Consider the following 19,056-nt stretch of genomic DNA (forward strand, 5'->3'; position numbering starts at 1 on the left):
GCATGTGTCAGCATTCAGATTTGCTAGGCATTTTGCTGAGCTCTGAAATTCACAAGAACAGAGAATTGGAAACACAGTCTCGTTTTGTACAGGTACGACCCCTTCTAAAATTAATGAGACTGTGGAGGTACAGAATTTGAACCTGTCCCTTTACCCCATCAAACAATGCCTGCAAAAAAAGAACATATTGTGGTAACTCAGCAAAAGAGGAACATCGATGCTGAGGCAGAGCTGCATATTTTTGCACATATATATATTAAATACTGTAGTAGCCTGAAGCAAGGTGTGTGTGTTGCTTTTAGGTCAGTTCAGGACAATGCTGGGGATTAGTAATAACCACAGGCTGATATGGAAGCAGTCTCTTATGGCTGCTTCATACATGACATAGTTTAAAGTGCACACCTAAGTAGGTGTGAGTGTATGGCTAAAAGATGTAAATGCTGTGAACACACACACACACACACACACACACACACGTGTGCGTGTGTGTGTCTATCTGTCTATCATCTATCTATATCTATCTATCTATCTATCATCTATCTATCTATCTATCTATCATCTATCTATCTATCTATCTATCTATCTATCTATCATCATCATCTATCTATCTATCTATCATCTATCTATAACATTGGCTTAAGCTCCTGCTTCGGGATGCTTGAGGATTACATGCAGTCTGTATTTTTAAATAAAATGACTGGACTCACATCTCCCAGACTGATAGGGATATCCAAATGCAGTTACCTTTGGTATTGATACTTAAAAGTCATACCGAAATGCATATAAAAGCCAGAGTAAAGGTAAAGGGACCCCTGACCATTAGGTCCACTCGTGACCAACTCTGGGGTTGCGGCGCTCATCTTGCTTTATTGGCCAAGGGAGCCGGCGTACAGCTTAGCCAGCATGACTAAGCCGCTTCTGGTGAACCAGAGCAGCACGCGGAAACACTGTTTACCTTCCCGCAGGAACGGTACCTATTTATCAACTTGCACTTTGACGTGCTTTCGAACTGCTAGGTTGGCAGGAGCAGGGACCGAGCAACGGGAGCTCACCCCGTCGCGGGGATTCAAACTGCCGACCTTCTGATCGGCAAGTCCTAGGCTCTGTGATTTAACCCACAGTGCCACCCGCGTCCCTATAAAAGTCATACTTTAGTGTAAAATGCCAAAGTAATGCATATTTCATGAAAAATATGTACAAAAATAATGCACTTTTAAAAGTTCCCAGGCTGATACAGAAACAAAATGGAATGGGTTTAAGAACAGATGTGAAAGCAACGCAGATCAAAAATAGACTGACCCATCCATCTCTGTTCCTGGTCAAATAAGCACCTGGCAAACTTTGTTTGCTGTCATCAGTGGTATGGCTCTGTCACTCTCCCGATCTCCAATTGGTTGCATTGCTGCATACCAGGTGGTACTTTGGTTGCCACAGTGCAAACGCACCTGCAGGAGCATTGCCTTGCCTCTGCCACTGTGTTTGCACCCTGTCAACCTCCCCTTCCCAGTAAGCGGAAGCGGTCAGGTGAGTGCCACTGCTGTCATACACATCTTCTGGGTGTGCCTCAAGCTTTTCATGTTTTAGCTCCTGCCTCTTTCCCACTGTATAATTGCTAAATGTTCCCCTTTCCCCGAGCTTCAGATACATGTAGGTTGTTGAGGAATGCAGGATGGAGGGGAAGGCGGAGCCTCTGCTGTTCTCACAGAGCTTGCTGGGCAGCCTTTGGGCATCATCTATAGTGGTTAACTGAGGAATGAAGACCAAAGAGTTCAGGGGTCTAGAACCAGATACAGCCTCAGAAATACAAAAACAAAATAAAACAGGGTGGCATATGAATGTGGAATTTTCAGGTGCACCAAAGAGAAGAGTAACTGCTTTTTTGAGTACAACACTTGACTTTGGATGGATGTTTTCTCGTGCTAATTTGAAGTCACTCAAGAACTCAGGGCTCTCAGCAACCAATTCGTCACTTTCAGTGTGCTTTCTTGATTGCATCAGGACACTGGGCCTTTGCTCAACCAAGAACTCTTTAGCCTAGGGAATCAATTGGATTGTACACTTCAAATTCTGTGATGCAGTTTTGGTTCAAACAAAAACACACTATTTTATGGGGGAAATGTGCGCACAAAATGAATAGTTTAAAGGGAAATGTATTGAAACACAAAACATGCATTTTAAGGCTGGAATGTGTACCAAAACGCATAAGATGTGGATAATAAATTCTAATAATAATAATAATAATAATAATAGCACATTTTTGTGCATTAAAAAATCCAAAATAATGGGATGGAAGGGACCTATGATTGAGAGAAAATGACATGGAACAGAAACAGGCTTCCCTATTTAGCTGCCACTGTTTTAAAAGAGAGTACATATCAGATGGTTTCCGTGTGCGGCTCTGGCTTGCCAGAGCAGCGATGTCATGCTGGCCACGTGACCCGGAAGTGTCTTCGGACAGCGCTGGCCCCCGGCCTCTTGAGTGAGATGGGCGCACAACCCTAGAGTCTGTCAAGACTGGCCCGTACGGGCAGGGGTACCTTTACCTTTACCTTTTATATATCAAGGGACGCAGGTGGCGCTGTGGGTTAAAGCCTCAGCGCCTAGGGCTTGCCGATCGAAAGGTCGGCGGTTCGAATCCCCGCGGCGGGGTGCGCTCCCGTTGTTCAGTCCCAGCGCCTGCCAACCTAGCAGTTCGAAAGCACTCCCGGGTGCAAGTAGATATATAGGGACCACTTATTAGCGGGAAGGTAAACGGTGTTTCTGTGTGCGGCTCTGGCTCGCCAGAGCAGCGATGTCACGCTGGCCACGTGACCCGGAAGTGTCTTCGGACAGCGCTGGCCCCCGGCCTCTTTGAGTGAGATGGGCGCACAACCCTAGAGTCTGTCAAGACTGGCCTGTACGGGCAGGGGTAGCTTTACCTTTACCTTTTATATATCAGATGACACAAAAATGTTAAGTATTCTAGTTCAGGAATTGGCAAATTTGATTTCATTACTTCTCAATTCATAATCCCAAAATACTGTGCAAAAGAAATGTCTAGATGGGATTTTCAATAGGGGAGAAAATAAAACGAAGTAGGGAGGCTGAAAAGACCAGAAATGTGGGGGTTGGGGGGGGGAATAAAATATAGCATGCTTCTGCTAATGTTTCAGGTGCTGTGAACCATATTAAGTGGCTTCTCAGAAGTATGGCATCTTCTTGATGGGGGGGTTGCCACCATCCTTTGAAAGGATGTATTGTGAGGGTGGTTCCATCAATATTCAGACCTCAGGGGCCTTAGAACCACTAAAAGAAAAAAAAAAGAAAAAAGGATGACCATAAGTGCAACCACCTTCTTTGCTGAGGAGCAGAACTGCTGACATAAATGGCTATTCTGCATCAAGTTCACCCCCACCTATCCTATCAATTCTGGGCGATCTTAGTGCTGGTGTGACATCACCACATCACGTACTTCCCCACTCTGCCAGATTTGTTGAAACACTGGGATCAGGGTCTTTGATGTGGGGTCAGGGTTTTAGTTCAGCCCTGACTCTTGATACATTGGAGTGCATTTATTTATTTTTCTTTCAAAGTCCCCGATTTCTATACTTTCCTGATACTTTCCTTTTTGATGTGTCTGTGCTTTGGAAGATGCAAGACAGCGATATTTGTTCAAGTACAAAGCGTCTCATCCCCCGCCTTCCCTGAACTATGCTAGTGTTTTCTTCTGCAAATACTTGGAAGTGCAACCTGCACATTGGATCTCCTTCTCACTGAAATAAAAGGAGAAACAAGAAGAAGAAGAAGAAGAAGAAGAAGAAGAAGAAGAAGAAGAAGAAGAAGAAGAAGAAGAAGAAACAGAAGCAGCAGCAGCAAGCCCTGGTGTCCAGACATATACCCACAAATGTCTCAACATTTCCTTTTGCAATCAGCCTTCCTCACACTGTACTGGAAGCAGCTTCCTCCAGCCCCTTGAGACTGGGTGCACTCTTCCCACCTTGGATCAAATCTATGCTTCCAGGTGTCATAAGAAAGCTGCAGAGATAGTGCAGGATAGCGCGCACCCCAGAAATGATCTCTTTTAGCTTCTGCCTTCTGGAAGAAGGTACAGGGTTATAAAGACTAGGACTAGCCACCTGAGAAACAGTTTCTATCCAAATGCAATTTTGGTTTTAAACGCAGTGTAAGGTAGTCTCTATGGGAGTATATTGTATTTAATTATGGGGTATCAGAGTTTTTAGGGGGATAACCAGGCAGGGATAGTGGGGATAGTAGGCTTGTTGGTTTTTGAATGTCCAATGTAGATTTTTTCAATTTCATTGTTCCAGTGGCGTAGCGTGGGTTGTCAGCACCCGGGGCAAGGCAAGTAATTTGCGCCCCCTAACCCGTGGATTTTAGCACTCGAGTCTCTTCTTCGTGCCCCCCCCCAGATGTTGCACCTGGTGCGGCCGGCCCCCCCTGCACCCCCACGCTATGCCACTGCATTGTTCTGTATGGGACAATGACAATAAAGATTATCGTATCGTATTGTATCGTATTCAAGAGTGAATTGTTGTGGTATAAACTGCAGAGTGCAGAGCCATGGTGCCCACATGGAAGTCTGTCCATGGTGCTTTAGTTCCAACCTTTGCCAACTGACTCCCTGGCTTCATCTTCACAAATGGCTGTTTTATCAGGAGAAAGCTCCATATTGAAATGCATAATACCTTGGAATACTTTCATAGTCTGCTTGTGAGCTTCCAGTGGCATCTTTCAGTGCTAGAACAAGATGCAGATGGCCATCAGCAATTAGAAGCTGGACAGCAGGTAAAGGTAAAGAAAGGAAAAGGTGTGGGCATGTTGAGGGTGGCAAGGAGAGGATATATTGATTATTAATATCCTTCCTAACTTGCGCTAGGAGGTTTCTTCACTCCCCCCCCTTACGCAGCAGAAAACCGGTTGTAGACTTGTGTGAACCTTTTAAGACAACAAACAATTCAATCTGGCTTGCCTAGATTGAGATATGTTCTATTATTCCTGGTAAGACCCCTTTGATCCCTCCTAAAAGAATAAAGACATAAGTAACAAAAAGTAGTTTTACTCATGATCAGGCAGAGCACAGTGTGATCCCTGAAGGCAAACTTTAGGCTGTACAAACAGGTTTACCCTATATGGGAGATAACCTGGGGGACTGCTGGCTTGCAGCAGTCCAGGCCAGGTGAATCAGGAATTTGGCAGGATGAAAAAGAAGACCGAAGAGAGGGAGGTGGCTGAGTGACTTGGCCTTTCCCAAGGTCTGGAAAGGTCACACCCACCTACTAGTCACATGCGAAGAAGGATGCTCCAGGTCAGGAGGAACAGGATGTTTCGACTGGCTGGACTAACATTCCCTGCATGACCACTCTAGCAAAACAGGTAATGTTGTACTTGACTGCTCCCAGTGGATTACATCCCACAAAAGGACCCCTGGATGGTTAAGTCCAGTCAAAGGCGACTATGGGGTTGTGGTGCTCATCACACTTTCAGGCTGAGGGAGCCAATGTTTGTCCACAGACAGCTTTATGAGTCATGTGGCCAGCATGACTTAACTGCTTCTGGTGCAACGGAACTCCATGGCGGAAACCAGAGCGCATGGAAATGCTGTTTATGTTCCCGCTGCAGCGGTACCTATTTATCTACTTGCACTGGTGTGCTTTCGATCTGCGAGGTTGGCAGGAGCTGGGACCAGAGTGACAGGAGCTCACCCTGTTATGGGGATCCGAACCACCGACCTTCTGATCAGCAAGCCCAAGGGGCTCAGTGGTTTAGACCATAGCACCACCCGTGCCCTATAGGACAGCAGGACTGAGCAAGCACACAGCTCACCCAGTCACAGTCTTCTCCATTGGGGTAAGGTATATGTTATTTCTGTTTAAGTTATAGCAATGAATCCATGTGCAAATTGTATGCAGGTGGGTGCCTTCTTCTTTGGTAGGTGTAGAGAGCCAGTGTGGTGTAGTGGTTAAGAGCGGTAGATTCGTAATCTGGGGAACCGGGTTCGCGTCTCCGCTCCTCCACATGCAGCTGCTGGGTGACCTTGGGCCAGTCACACTTCTTTGAAGTCTCTCAGCCCCACTCACCCCACAGAGTGTTTGTTGTGGGGGAGGAAGGGAAAGGAGAATGTTAGCCGCTTTGAGACTCCTTCGGGTAGTGATAAAGCGGGATATCAAATCCAAACTCTTCTTCTTCTTCTTCTTCTTCTTCTTCTTCTTCTTCTTCGGTAATGCATTTCCTCATTTTTGGTGCTGCTTAAATGACCAGCCTAGAGTAGGTGGACCTCTGACCTGATGCAGCAAGGCGTACTTTAAACTTTTAAATTTGTAAACCAACTCAGCCCTGAGGGATAGGTTGGGTCAGAAGTTCCCACAGATGCAGACAACAATGCTATGGATTTGTGATTACTTAATCTTCTGTAACTCTGCTCCTAGTTTAAAAAGACTGCAAAGCTGGTATTTCATCAAAATGCAGATTTGCTACTTATCTAGCTCTTAGCGCTTTTTGAGAAACTGCCAGTGATAATAGCAAATCCACAACTTTTATTATCCTTGTCGCTATGCAAGTCAAGCAAATAAAACACCCCTTAGAACTGTGACAAAACTAGGGCTGTTTGTTTTGCTAGAGTTGCTGTTAATCTGAATCTGTAAGAAGATTCAATGCGACATAAAAGGGAAATTCCTTGCATACTCAATGTGATTAAATTAAAATAATTTTATTAGGGCTGTACTCAATATCATTCAGATTTGCTTTTGTGGCTGAAAATACTATGGGGAAGAAATAGTTCCAGAAACACTGACTGTGTGAATAGTATTTTTTCTGAATATTGTTCAGAAAAACTGAGTAATAGTCATTATTCTACCCCCCTGAGCTTAAGGAGCATTAATTCCAAAGGGCCTACTTTGAGTAAAATTTAGTTGAATACAACCCACTGTTTCCCATCATTGCTGCCACTACTTTGGCGCCATTTTGTTTCCCAGGCCGTTCCTTCTGCCTACTTCCTAGATTAGTCACATGATTGATTCCTCACAATCTGGGATCATACAGGGAATAGGATAATGTCACATGGCTAAGTAGCCAATCAGATTTGCCTACATGATGTTGTCACTGAGAGCAAGCAAAGTCAATGAAGAGTGAGAGCAAGCTAGTATGTTTTTTTGTGAGGAGTGCCAAAATATACTGTTGAAAAGGGGAGGGTTGGGGGTTTTTTTGCCACTACACGTTCATAAAAATACAGGAGCAGTCTGAGTTTGTGCAGAATATTTTGGGGTTTTTAAGCAAGACCTGTGGCAAGGGTGGGGCTTATGGTAAAAATCACAAAACACACTACAATTTGATTTAATGTCTGGACTCGACAAATTCATGGAGAAAAGGTCAGGTTTTAACTAATGGGCAGTTAATCCTTTAAAAACTGTATTGATTACAGTCACAGACCAATATAATTTGTTACACTCGAATAATATGCATTAAAAAGATATGGATGAATTTACCGAAGAACCAAAAAATGAACTTCTCACTTTACCATCTGCTTCCACATTTATATTAAAGAGACAAGGAATTTAGCTACCTTATACGTAACATAAATAGAATTGACGATTACGCAAAAAGATATCACAGTTTCAGTGGATCTTCTTGTTGAGTTCTTAATAAAGGGGGTGGAGACACAGGCTCTTTGGGCTCCGTATACAAATTGCAGTGTCTTTCTGATTTCACAAAGATGAAGTCACTCACCAAGAAGAGTCTTATTGAACTGGAGGGCAGAGCCAAGAAAAACTACATGGCCAGAGGCTGAACAGCTCTGAGAACTAGTTTCTGGGAGATAAATAATGGTGAAGCACTGTTGCCTTTCTGCCTTTCCAGAGAAGCAGCCTAGAGATGTCTGACTGGCTACTCTACCAACAGGAAATACTGGGTGAGGTAGATTCAGAAGGCCCCATATTATGCTTTTGTTATTCTGGAAGGGATCTCCTTTACTTCAATAGGTTGTCTATCAAGGATGCGGTTTATAGCTACGGCTATGGAAAACATCAGTGCTGCGAAATTGCCGGAAAGCCTTGAGAGCATTTTAGTGCAAGAGTGTAAATGGCATGGTCCCTTTGTTAACAAACAAACCCGGAACAGGAGCAGCTACACAAATATTCCCTTATTATTTTAAAACTGAAGTCTATAACCCCACCCTCCACAACCGTGCTCATGAATTCTTTTATTCTGGAAGACAGTTTGCTTTTATTTCACAATGCCTGAGCCAATGTAACATCTGAAACTTCGAGGAACAGCAGCACGACAACCCAGCTGTTTTCAAAAGCCTTGTGGCTCTGTGTGCCTATTGATGTGGAATATTGCCTTTCTCCTGGTTTGCCCTCATGTTGTGATTTCTTAGAACTGGTCCACACATATGGATCCCTTGCCTACTTTTCTGCACTTGATTACTGCACAATTGATGACTAGCCTTGAATCACACCTTATCTCTGGAGCCAGTTGTGGGTTTCTCTGTGGAGAAACTCTACTGTGGAGAGAAGGATTCCATGCTTTGATGTATCATATGAAAACAAACACTGCATTCATTCATTCATTTGATCGTTTGTTTGTTGGTAGTAGGCCACTCTCTTTATTCTGCATAAATTTACTGCCACTCCTACCCATAATCTTATTAATTGGGTGTATGAAAGAGAAACGTTAAAAAACCTGCAGAAACAGTTCAATAATATCAGATTCCAGATATTCAACAGGGATAGCCTACCATGTTAGGTAAAGGTAAAGGTACCCCTGACCATTAGGTCCAGTCGTGACCGACTCTGGGGTTGCGGCGCTCATCTCGCTCTATGGGCCGAGGGAGCCGGCGTACAGCTTCCAGGTCATGTGGCCAGCATGACTAAGCCACTTCTGGCGAATCAGAGCAGCGCACGGAAACGGCGTTTACCTTCCCGCCGGAGCGGTACCTATTTATCTACTTGCACTTGGATGTGCTTTCGAACTGCTAGGTTGGCAGGAGCAGGGACTGAGCAACGGGAGCTCACCCCGTCGCGGTGATTCAAACCACCGACCTTCTGATCAGCAAGTCCTAGGCTCTGTGGTTTAACCCACAGCGCCACCCGCGTGTAGGCTATTTCAAGAGCATTTCTTTAAGCTGAATTGATGAGGGTTTCTCATTTCCTGAGTGTAGACACTAGCCACCAAAACAAGGACTTTTGACTTGTAAAAAGGTATTACAGAAAGGTCATAGGGTTGCCAACTTTTCACATGGCAAATTGTGGACAATTCAGACTGCAGCCTTAAGCTCACTTACCTGGGAGTAAGTCCCACTGAAAACTCTGGGACTTACTACTGAGCACTTATGTGTAAGTCTGTCAGGAACCATGTCAGTCAGCACAACAAGAAGAACATCAAGGGGCTTATTATTTATCAGCAAGTATTATAATAACAGAAGTACAGAGTTGACAAAACATCTAAAATACCTGCCTGCAAAGGGGTGGGGAGCTCTTGCTGCCTGGAAGCAGTGGCTCATGAAGAGATACAATATGTAGCCTCCTCTACAGGTTATTTTTCTCTCTGCCATGCCCCAACATTTCATTCTGTCAGGACTAACTCAGAATGAGAGACCACTTCCTCTGACAGTATCCCTGACTCTCACCTAGGGCCATTGGTTATAGACAACTGAGCCTGAGACCAAAAGCCCAGGAAATTTTAAAATAAAAAATAATTTAAAAAATAGTCCAGGAAATGATGGCCCATCAGAGCTGGCAGCCAATCTGGGGTATAACAATAAAATAATGAACAGGGTGGTGATACAATGACCACTGCAATCAACACAAGATAACATCACCAAGGCAACTATCTGTAAACAAACAATGAACATGCATAAAAATGGATGAACTCTTTATTTACTGTGTTTGCTATTGTTTAAGATAAAAACTCTCCTTCATGGATCAATGTATGGAAGTGAGAGCTGGACCATAAAGAAGGCTGATCGCCAAAGAATTGATGTTTTTGAATTATGGTGCTGGAGGAGACTCTTGAGGGTCCCATGGACTGCAAGAAGATCCAACCTATCCATTCTTAAGGAAATCAGCCCTGAGTGCTCACTGGAAGGACAGATCCTGAAGCTGAGACTCCAATACTTTGGCCACCTCATGAGAAGACTCCCTGGAAAAGACCCTGATGCTGGGAAAGATGGAGGGCACAAGGAGAAGGGGACGACAGAGGACGAGATGGTTGGACAGTGTTACAGAAGCTACCAGCATGAATTTGATGAAACTCTGGGAGACAGGAGTGTCTGGTCCATGGGGTCACGAAGAGTCGGACATGACTAAACGACTAAACAACAGCAAAGATAAAAACTAGTTGGGAAATAAACTACTTTGCCATTTTTATGCACATTTATTGTTTGTTTACAGATAGTTGGCTTGGTGATATTACCTTGTGTTGACTGCCAATCTGGGGGGCAGTGTACCCTTGACCACTCTTCAGCACCACCTCCATACCCTCTAATATCTCCCCTAAAAAATTACTCTGTGCAGAAGCCCAGAGCCAAAGGGATAATGACCATGTAGCAGCAGGAAGCGTCATATTCTGGAGACTGTTTGGAGGGAGGAAGACAGAGCCACATGCTCCAGAGCAAGCTTAACACTCCAAAAAAAGGGATAGGCAGCAGAGTGAGTAATAAAATGGCACAATTTGTGCTTAGCAGTCACAGGTGCAACATCTACTTCTCCTCAGCAATTAGAGATCCTTTAGATCTGCTGGACAGCTCCCTGTCATCAGTAAGAAGACAGGCATCTGAGCCAAACAACAGTGGTGTCCAGGGTTGAGTTCTTTCCACATCAGTAAGGATTGAATGACCCCAAACACCACCTTAGACAGAGATGTGGGTGACTGGAAGCAAACAAGGTCTAGTGAATCAGTCAAAGATATGGCAGGCAAGATGTCACTATGATGTTGAGCTGGGGTACAGAATGGGTGCTTCATTATAAATTCATTTCTCACAGCAGTTCTTTCATGGCACTCAGTCTGCGAATTACTAAGTTGGCTGAGGCAATTATGTAGCAGGGAGCATCACCATTTGTCTTTAGATTATTAAAAGCTAAAATTGGAAAACCGGCCACTAATGCCTGATTATCTTTAGAACTCTTTATTATCTAGTGCAACAATTTCTGTTTTCAGCATGGCACACAAAATTATAATATAAATTGCAAATCTACAAAAGAGATTACGGTGATTATTAAAAAGTTCTTTTTTTGTTGCCCACAGAAGCTCTTTTTCTCAAAACACTTATTTGGGACACTGTCAGCACCACTAATTGCAATTTGTGAGGAAACATAAATGCTGCTTTTGCAGAAATTATGGGCAGACTTTGTCTCTGTAGTATGTTTGCTACATATTGTCACCCTCTGTGTCAGGTGCTCATTGCCCTGTGTTGTTTAACATTAAGAAGAGAAAGTGGATGTCAATAACTTTTAAAATGGAAAATAAAAATATTATTTAAAAGGGAGTGAAAGAACATATTTTCATGAGCATCTTAATAGGCAAAAGGAAGGTTGACCATACTCACCTTTTCCAGTAGTTGTCTAAGCTGCTTGCTTTTGGCATCTCTGGAGCAAAGGTTTTGTTCTGGAGCAACCACAGTGCAAATACATCTTCCATCTGGGTCTTGGGCGGAACTATAGACTTGCCAGCCTTCTTTGGGGCTGATTTGAGTCTGTGAACAAGAAATAATGGGACACTATAATAAACAAGCAGAGAACGTAGAGAAAGTGAAATGGGGTTTCATTTGCAGATGACCATTTACCGTATTTTTTGCTCCATAAGATGCACCTAGTTTTTAGAGGGGGAATGCAAGGAAAAAAAAATTCTTTAAACGGAGCGCTGAGCAGAGCGTGACGGGCTGCCCTTCTCCCTCCTTGGGGAAAAGCCTCTGTACGGCTCCGTGCGGCTCTTTAAAGGGAGCGTGGCTCTTGCTGACTTTTGCGGGAGGTGGGGGAAGGGACAGAGCGCGGCTAAGCCAGAAGCTAGAACAGTGAGAGGGAGCTCAGCGATCCCTCTCTGTACAGCTGTACAGCCTCTTCAGGGCAACGGGATGAAGGCTCCCCCTCTGCCCTGAAGAGGCTGCGTGTGGCTAAGCCAGAAGCTAGAACAGTGAGAGGGAGTGCTGTTCTGGCTTCTGGGATAGCTGCGCAGCCTGCATTTGCTCCATAACACACACACACATTTCCCCTTACTTTTTAGGAGGGAAAAAGTGCGTCTTATAGAGTGAAAAATATGGTATTTATTAATTAAATAAATAGAATCTGTACAGTGTTCCATTGCACAAAATCTCTTAAGTAGTTTGCATAAAATTGGATTGACCAAAGTTGTTGAACTTTTTTTGTGGGAAGACCCAAAGTTGTATTGACCTGTTGGACAGCCCTGACTTAGTGGGTACTTTGCTGCATTCAGCAAGAGGATGTTCTGATGTCAGAGGCATGGCAAAGAGGCACCAGTTGTGCCTCTTGTGCCTCATTAGTGCTGTGGTTGGCAGGGCTTGAAGCTGGGACCTTGTGTTTGCAAAGCATTTATTCTCCCACCAAGCTATGGTGTCTCCTTACTTCCATCAGAGGAACCAGATGACCATAGATGACCTAGAAGAGCAGAGATACGAAGCTTTCACATGGAATGGAAATCTCTAAAATCTTTACACCCCAACACCTATAAAAAGAAAATGAAACAATCCACCCTTTGTGCCTTTTTAATTTCTTTTCAGAAAGGGCAGAGGTCCTGATCCAGCAAGGATATCTGAATGCACACAGCTTACTTATAGTCTGTTTATGTGGGCTAAGATATGAGAGGTTACTGTTTCTCCTCTCACTGCTCACTAAGGGCCAAAGCAGACCTTACTTTAATTGTGTTAGTAATCATGCTTCACCCTGATTTTGACCCTGGGGATGGAGCCACGGTGAACAGGGCAGTTTTTCATTGGATGGGACTGGATATTCCACTATGTGAATATCTGTGCAAGGATTTGGACACTAAACCCTGTTTTGCTGGATACGTTTGCAGAGCACAATTTACCCCAAGTGGAATGATGGCTGGATCAGAACTTTACTTCAACTTGGCCAATGGAGCTTATCTGCTGAAAGGCACAGTGCAAAGCTGATAATAAATAAAGAATAAAATAAAATAAATGGCAGGCCATGCATGTCATGCAAAGCTAATCCTGACTTTGGCCTATGATTGACATTCATGCCCACACAAGATGCAAGGCGTGATGTTTTTCTAACTGCAGAAGAGGAACCACAACCTCACAAGTGTCTTCTTCTGTGATGTTACCACGTTAACTACTGATGGATAATTATTCTCTGGTAACTTTGGCATCACTCCCGGACATACAAGAAATGCAGACTAAGTTGCAGCCTTCACAACTACCAACTGTCCACAGACACAAAAGTGACAGCACAACACAGACCCAGAACAAATTGCCTAATAAAAGCATTAGAGAAAACCATTCAACACATCCAAGACACAACAGCGAAAGCATGCATTGGGCTAGAAGTTAGCTTTTAAGTGACACAGTACAGTATTTCTAGCACAGATGTGCAGTTATGTTTTAATTGTTTTAGCAAAAAGATAGCATTGACATCTTTTGTTTTAAAAAAACGAAGAAGAAAGGTTTATATGTCTACAATTATTGAATTGCACACTGCTTGGCTTTTCTCTAGGGTTAATCTCATGCAGCCCTCCCCAGACACAAGGTAGCAAAGGCTTTGAACGAGATGCAAGAGAGTTAATAATTTTTTTAAAAAAATAATCGCAGAAATATGAAGAAACAAGACTGCAAGGCATTTTTCTACCTCCAAAACCTTTCAAGCCTCAGAGGACTTTGTGAGGTAGAGAGTAGATATTGCAAAGCAGACTAGTCATTAGCAGAGCTGAAAATAGATCTGGGAAGCACGCTGGTTTTGAAAAAGTCAGTGTCAAATTAAAATGTCTCACCTAGACTGGATATGCAGAGGCAGCAGAAAGTGAGGCTAGAATCCTAGTGGCAGTGGAACAGATGGAACGACTCTGGACTGTGGTGATAACAACAGCTTTTAATGTTCCTCTACAATTAAAACCAAACTCCCTCACTGCGCAGTAGTTGGAGGGAGAGGCAAGCTCCTCCTTCCTGATGTGCTAGATATCTACTTGCAGGGAGCTTTTACATGAGGGAACATGCAAAACCTGCACCCTTCACCTCCAGTCTGAAATGCCACAGCGCATTACACCACCGTTGGGCTTTACCACCCAATTCCTACCCATATGCAAAGCCAGTAGGTCCTCTAAGGATGTGCTCTGTCTTTACTTTATAGGTGGAGGGGAGTAAGAGGAGCAGGCAACACTTTCAAGCCCTATGCTTTGTGGATATCCATGGTACTGGACATATGACATAAATCGAGAATATACATACTGACAATTACAACCAAGGAAATAGGGTGGCTCCTAAAATACATATCTCAGGTGTCAACAGCCAATGTTAAAAGGTGCATCTTCAGCCAGAGCCGCACACGGAAACGCCGTTTACCTTCCCGCTAGTAAGCGGTCCCTATTTATCTACTTGCACCCGAGAGTGCTTTCGAACTGCTAGGTTGGCAGGCGCTGGGACCGAACAACGGGAGCGCACCCCGCCATGGGGATTCGAACCGCTGCCCTTCGATCGGCAAGCCCTAGGCGCTGAGGCTTTAACCCACAGCGCCACCCGTGTCCCTGACACAGCATAATTTTCATTTATTGTCATTCCGTCCTTAAGCTATTGCTTATGTAGCCAAAATGGCAAGAACCACACACAGAAGGGAGGTATCAGCAGACTTGGGTTAACCTTGTTTGCAGAAGTACTTTTTTCTTTTTAAGAAAAAAACTACCCTTGGGATTGGGGATCCCCCAAAACAGCCCCATGAGCCCCCTCACTGTCCATGGAATTCTGCCATACTGCTGAGAGAGGAAAAACAGAAAACTATGTGGAAGGGAAATGGAATGGGCTACTTAGAAAAGGAGGACATAGATATTTAAAGGTGGAGAGAACAATCCCATTGTCTGAATTGGTCATTTCCTGGTCACAATGTAAAGCTATTTTTATAGGTCCCCAGGGAAGGGAAGTGAGACCTGCCAAAGATTAAATCAATGGAGAAATCAAAGATTTTAATTTAGTTATTACAGATGTCGGAAAATTCTGCCAAAAATGGAAAAGGAAGCAGAAATGGCTGCAACTTACAGCAATAGTCAGGAACAGAAAACTGTCAAATGAATACAGTGGGTATTCATTCGCACTGTTGTTTCAAGTCTGCAAATAGTGCATAATTAGTAACTTTTTTTTTTACGGTGCCCTGACACTTTTTTTACATTGAAATGAATGTAAGTCACATAAGTCATGTAAATAGTTATGTAACTTACATTGAACAGCAGACATTGAGACCTATAACATAGTGTTTGGTAGAAACCAAACTGCAGTGGAATGAAAATGGTGCTAATTGTGACAAATACAGGTCAGAATGGATAATGCTGCCTTATGTAGTAGTTATGACTGAGTACTAACGTGTCTACCCCACCCAATTCCTCTGAGGCAGACTGGATTGAAGTGCCTGGAACCCTGAACAGAAACAACATTTTGTTTCAGGGCTTTACCTAAGACATTAAAAAATAAGATTGACTTATAATTTTCTAAAATAATTCAAATGCTGAAAAGGTAACAAATACAATCTATTTTGTCACATTTTTTTTTATTAAATACACGTTGCAAAGGGGGATTCAAACCATAGCATGCACGACAATCACGTTAACTCAAAATGCATTTTCTGGAGCAAGAAAAGCTGCAGTTTCCCAGTAGCAAAATACTTCAGCACAAAGGCTGGGAAATTGCAACACTCCCACCGCAGAAAAGTGCAGCCTCAAAGAAAGATGTCTGGATCCTCCATAAAAAAGGAATAAGAAAGGTGTATTTATTATTTGGAAAGGTCTGTGGAAAGACTTGCCTTAGGGCTTTCTGGAAAAAAAGGTTTAGTGCTGAATTATATGAAGTCCACAATGCTCTTTTATCCATTGGGTTTATTATTGTTATGGCGGAGGGCATGTGGTATAACAAGAACAATAAAAGCAAAACAAAACAGAGCCAAAGGGACCAATTTTGATGGGTTTTGAATAGCTAGAAGCATTGGAAGCTGGAATAAGCCCAGCTTATCAAAGCTACAACTGTTTGTAACATAAATAAAATGTGGGCCAGTGACATCTCCATTCCGTTACCTCCTGGTATATTAAAGCTGATGTCTTGCAGTAAGAAGACACTGTTGCTGGTCTGTACAACCTACCAAGTCACATGCAGCCCAGTGGTCATCTATGGTGGCTGGGCAACCGGCCCTATCATTAGGCAGAATGAGGTAGCTGCCTCAGGTGGAAGATGCGGAGGTGTACAGAGCAGCAGAGTACAGGTTGTACTACAGAGGTGTATGAGCCATGCGGCTTCCCCACTAAGCTAGCTTGGTGCCATCAGGTGCAGGGGAATATGTTTCCCCATTTACAGCATTGAAAGGACTCAGCTGCCAGTATGGTTGGTTTTTGCACATGTAATGGAAGAGAGGCAACATCTTTGCCTAGGGTAGTAAAACACCTTGGGCTGCTACTGCCTATCAAATACTTGACAATCCCACAGCTCCTCCTCCCTGCTAGGGTTTTGTAGTCCTTTGCTGTTGTTGTTGTTTAGTCGTTTAGTCATTTAGCCGTGTCCGACTCTTCGTGACCCCATGGACCAGAGCAAGCCAGGCACTCCTGTCTTCTGCTGCCTCCCGCAATTTAGTCAAACTCATGTTGGTAGCTTCGAGAACACTGTCCAACCATCTCGTCCTCTGTTGTCCCCTTCTCCTTGTGCCCTCAATCTTTCCCAACATCAGGGTCTTTTCCAGGGAGTCTTCTCTTCTCAGGAGGTGGCCAAAGTATTGGAGCCTCAGCTTCACGATCTGTCCTTCCAGTGAGCACTCAGGGCTGATTTCCTTAAGAATGGATAGGTTTGATCTTCCGGGTCTGAACGCGATCTGAAGATGGCTGCTTTCCTCTGATGTCTCAGAGGAAGAGCTCTGAGAAGGACGGGGTTTTACTGCTTCGACGACGCAGAAACTCCATAAAACCGCAGGCGGGGAAAGCCTACGGCCGTGGGACTCAGCGGGCACCGAAAGCGCAGCTCCAGATCGTCTCCGGGTCGTAAATAGCCCCGGGGAACGGAGGGGGGGCCGGCGTGGTGCTGTGAGGCTATCGCTACCTTCTCAGAGCGACGTCGCACTGCCAATCAGAAAGCGTTCGACCTCTTCTTGTTACAATTTGGATTACAAAACAGAATAATCGTGAGTAAACTACAGTAAATTTGAAGGACTTTAATTTGGAAAACCTGAATTGGAAAAGAATCGGGACTTTAAATTTCTTTAAGAATGATCGGAACAGAGGCGGGAAGGTCTAAACAGGAAGTCAGCCTTCCGCTTTGTATATAGTAGAAAGTAAAGACTATGCTTTTAACATTCTAAAATAAGAGATTGAAAAAGCTACTCTGAAGCCATAGAAAGGATTGCAACCCCCCTCCCAAGAACTGGAAGGAGGGGGAGTATTTTGGGAAAGACTAAATCCCCCGGAGAAAGAGGCTGCGGTAACAAAAACATCGCTCTGACTCCCAGGTCCTGAGCTGTCGAATTTGAAGATACTAGCCTCATAAAGGGGATAGTGGACGGCGCTTGACTAATGAGAGTTAAAGGTGCTATAAAACTGTTATAAAGGTGTTAGAACCATAAAACTGTCGCCAAAAGGATTGATGATACAATTCGGTCTTGACTGTAAACCAAAGGACATTTTGTTTCTTCTGATCGTGGAATCTTAGAGTCCCCCTAGTGGGCATTGACATCGTTACAAGTCTATTGGTAATTTTCCACTGTAATATCTTACTGCAATTTCTTATCGGACTGTCGGTTTGTGCCACAAGCCTAGCTGCAGCTGCAGTCTGACCGTGGGAAAGCTTGGCTTATGGCTGAGAAAGAGAGTTACCAGAGTTATCAGGAAAAGACAACAAGATCGGGCAAATCCTTTCTTCCAGGAAGAAGAGGCTCTCTAGACCCTACAGGAGGCATTGCCTTACAGCAGAAAGGGAAAGGAATGTCTACTACAGATGAACTGATAAGTTCTGGCTTTTCAAAACTACAAGGGGCCATTGATAAACTTACAGCTGAGGTGTCAGGGACGAAGAAGGAGATTGCAGAAATCAAAAATCAGGTGGTAGAAACGAACAGAGGGATTGCAGATGCATCTTCAAAAACAGATCAAAATACGCTGAGCATCCGGCAAAATACAGCTGCAATAGAGAAATTATTGGGCGACTCCGATAAAACGCGAAAGATTGCAGAAGAAGCTCGACAGGTCGCAGCTGCCACGGAGGAGAAATTACCATCGATGACCAGACAGCTGGAGGACTACAAGGTTAAGTTTTCTCTATTGGACTTGAAAGAACGAGAGGCAAATCTCAGGATTAGAGGTTTGCCTGAAATTGAGAAGGAGAGCCTGCGGGACTACCTGTCACAAGAGTTTGTGAAATTTTGGGAATTAGATCCAGAAAAGGAAGAAATAAAAATTTTGAGTGCCTTCCGACTGGGAAGAGCAAGTAAAAAGATTAAAACCAGAGATTGTCTGATCACATTAAGATCCAAGGAGGAGAGGGATAAGATCCTAGGTCTGCATTTTCACAAACCTTTGGAAATTTCTCAATCGAGAGCTGAAATTTTTAAAGACATCCCCAAACTTTTGCTCGATCTCAGAGCCAGATATAAAGACTTGGTGACCTTGCTGAGAAGAAATAATATCATCTTCAGGTGGGAATTCCCAGAAGGACTCTCCTTTAGTTTCAAAGGACGAAAGATTAAAATAAAGTCAGTGGAAGACAGAGACAGTTTTTTGGAGGCCTGCGGGGAGGACCTACAGAAAGGGACAGCAGACCTACTAGAGGAAAGAAGGAAGAAGACAGCAGAGGCAATATTGAATCTAAATCTAAATTTGGATGGAAAGACTCCACCAGGAGCAGAAGAAGACAAGTTA

At 43.8% G+C, this 19,056-nt stretch overlaps 1 protein-coding gene across 3 annotated transcripts in view; it reads right to left on the bottom strand.

The window, feature by feature from the left end:
- OLFM3 (olfactomedin 3) overlaps positions 1-19,056 on the bottom strand; it is a 176,236-nt gene that overhangs the window by 34,561 nt on the left and 122,619 nt on the right. For all 3 annotated transcript variants that reach the window (XM_083445220.1, XM_083445219.1, XM_083445221.1), the window contains exon 2: positions 11,540-11,686. In XM_083445220.1, coding sequence (XP_083301346.1) covers positions 11,540-11,686 — 147 coding nt within the window. The remainder of the gene's footprint in view (positions 1-11,539; positions 11,687-19,056) is intronic.

The sequence above is a fragment of the Podarcis tiliguerta genome (genome assembly GCF_965153285.1).
Source record: "Podarcis tiliguerta genome assembly, chromosome: 6".
NCBI classification, from domain to species: Eukaryota; Metazoa; Chordata; class Lepidosauria; order Squamata; family Lacertidae; genus Podarcis; species Podarcis tiliguerta.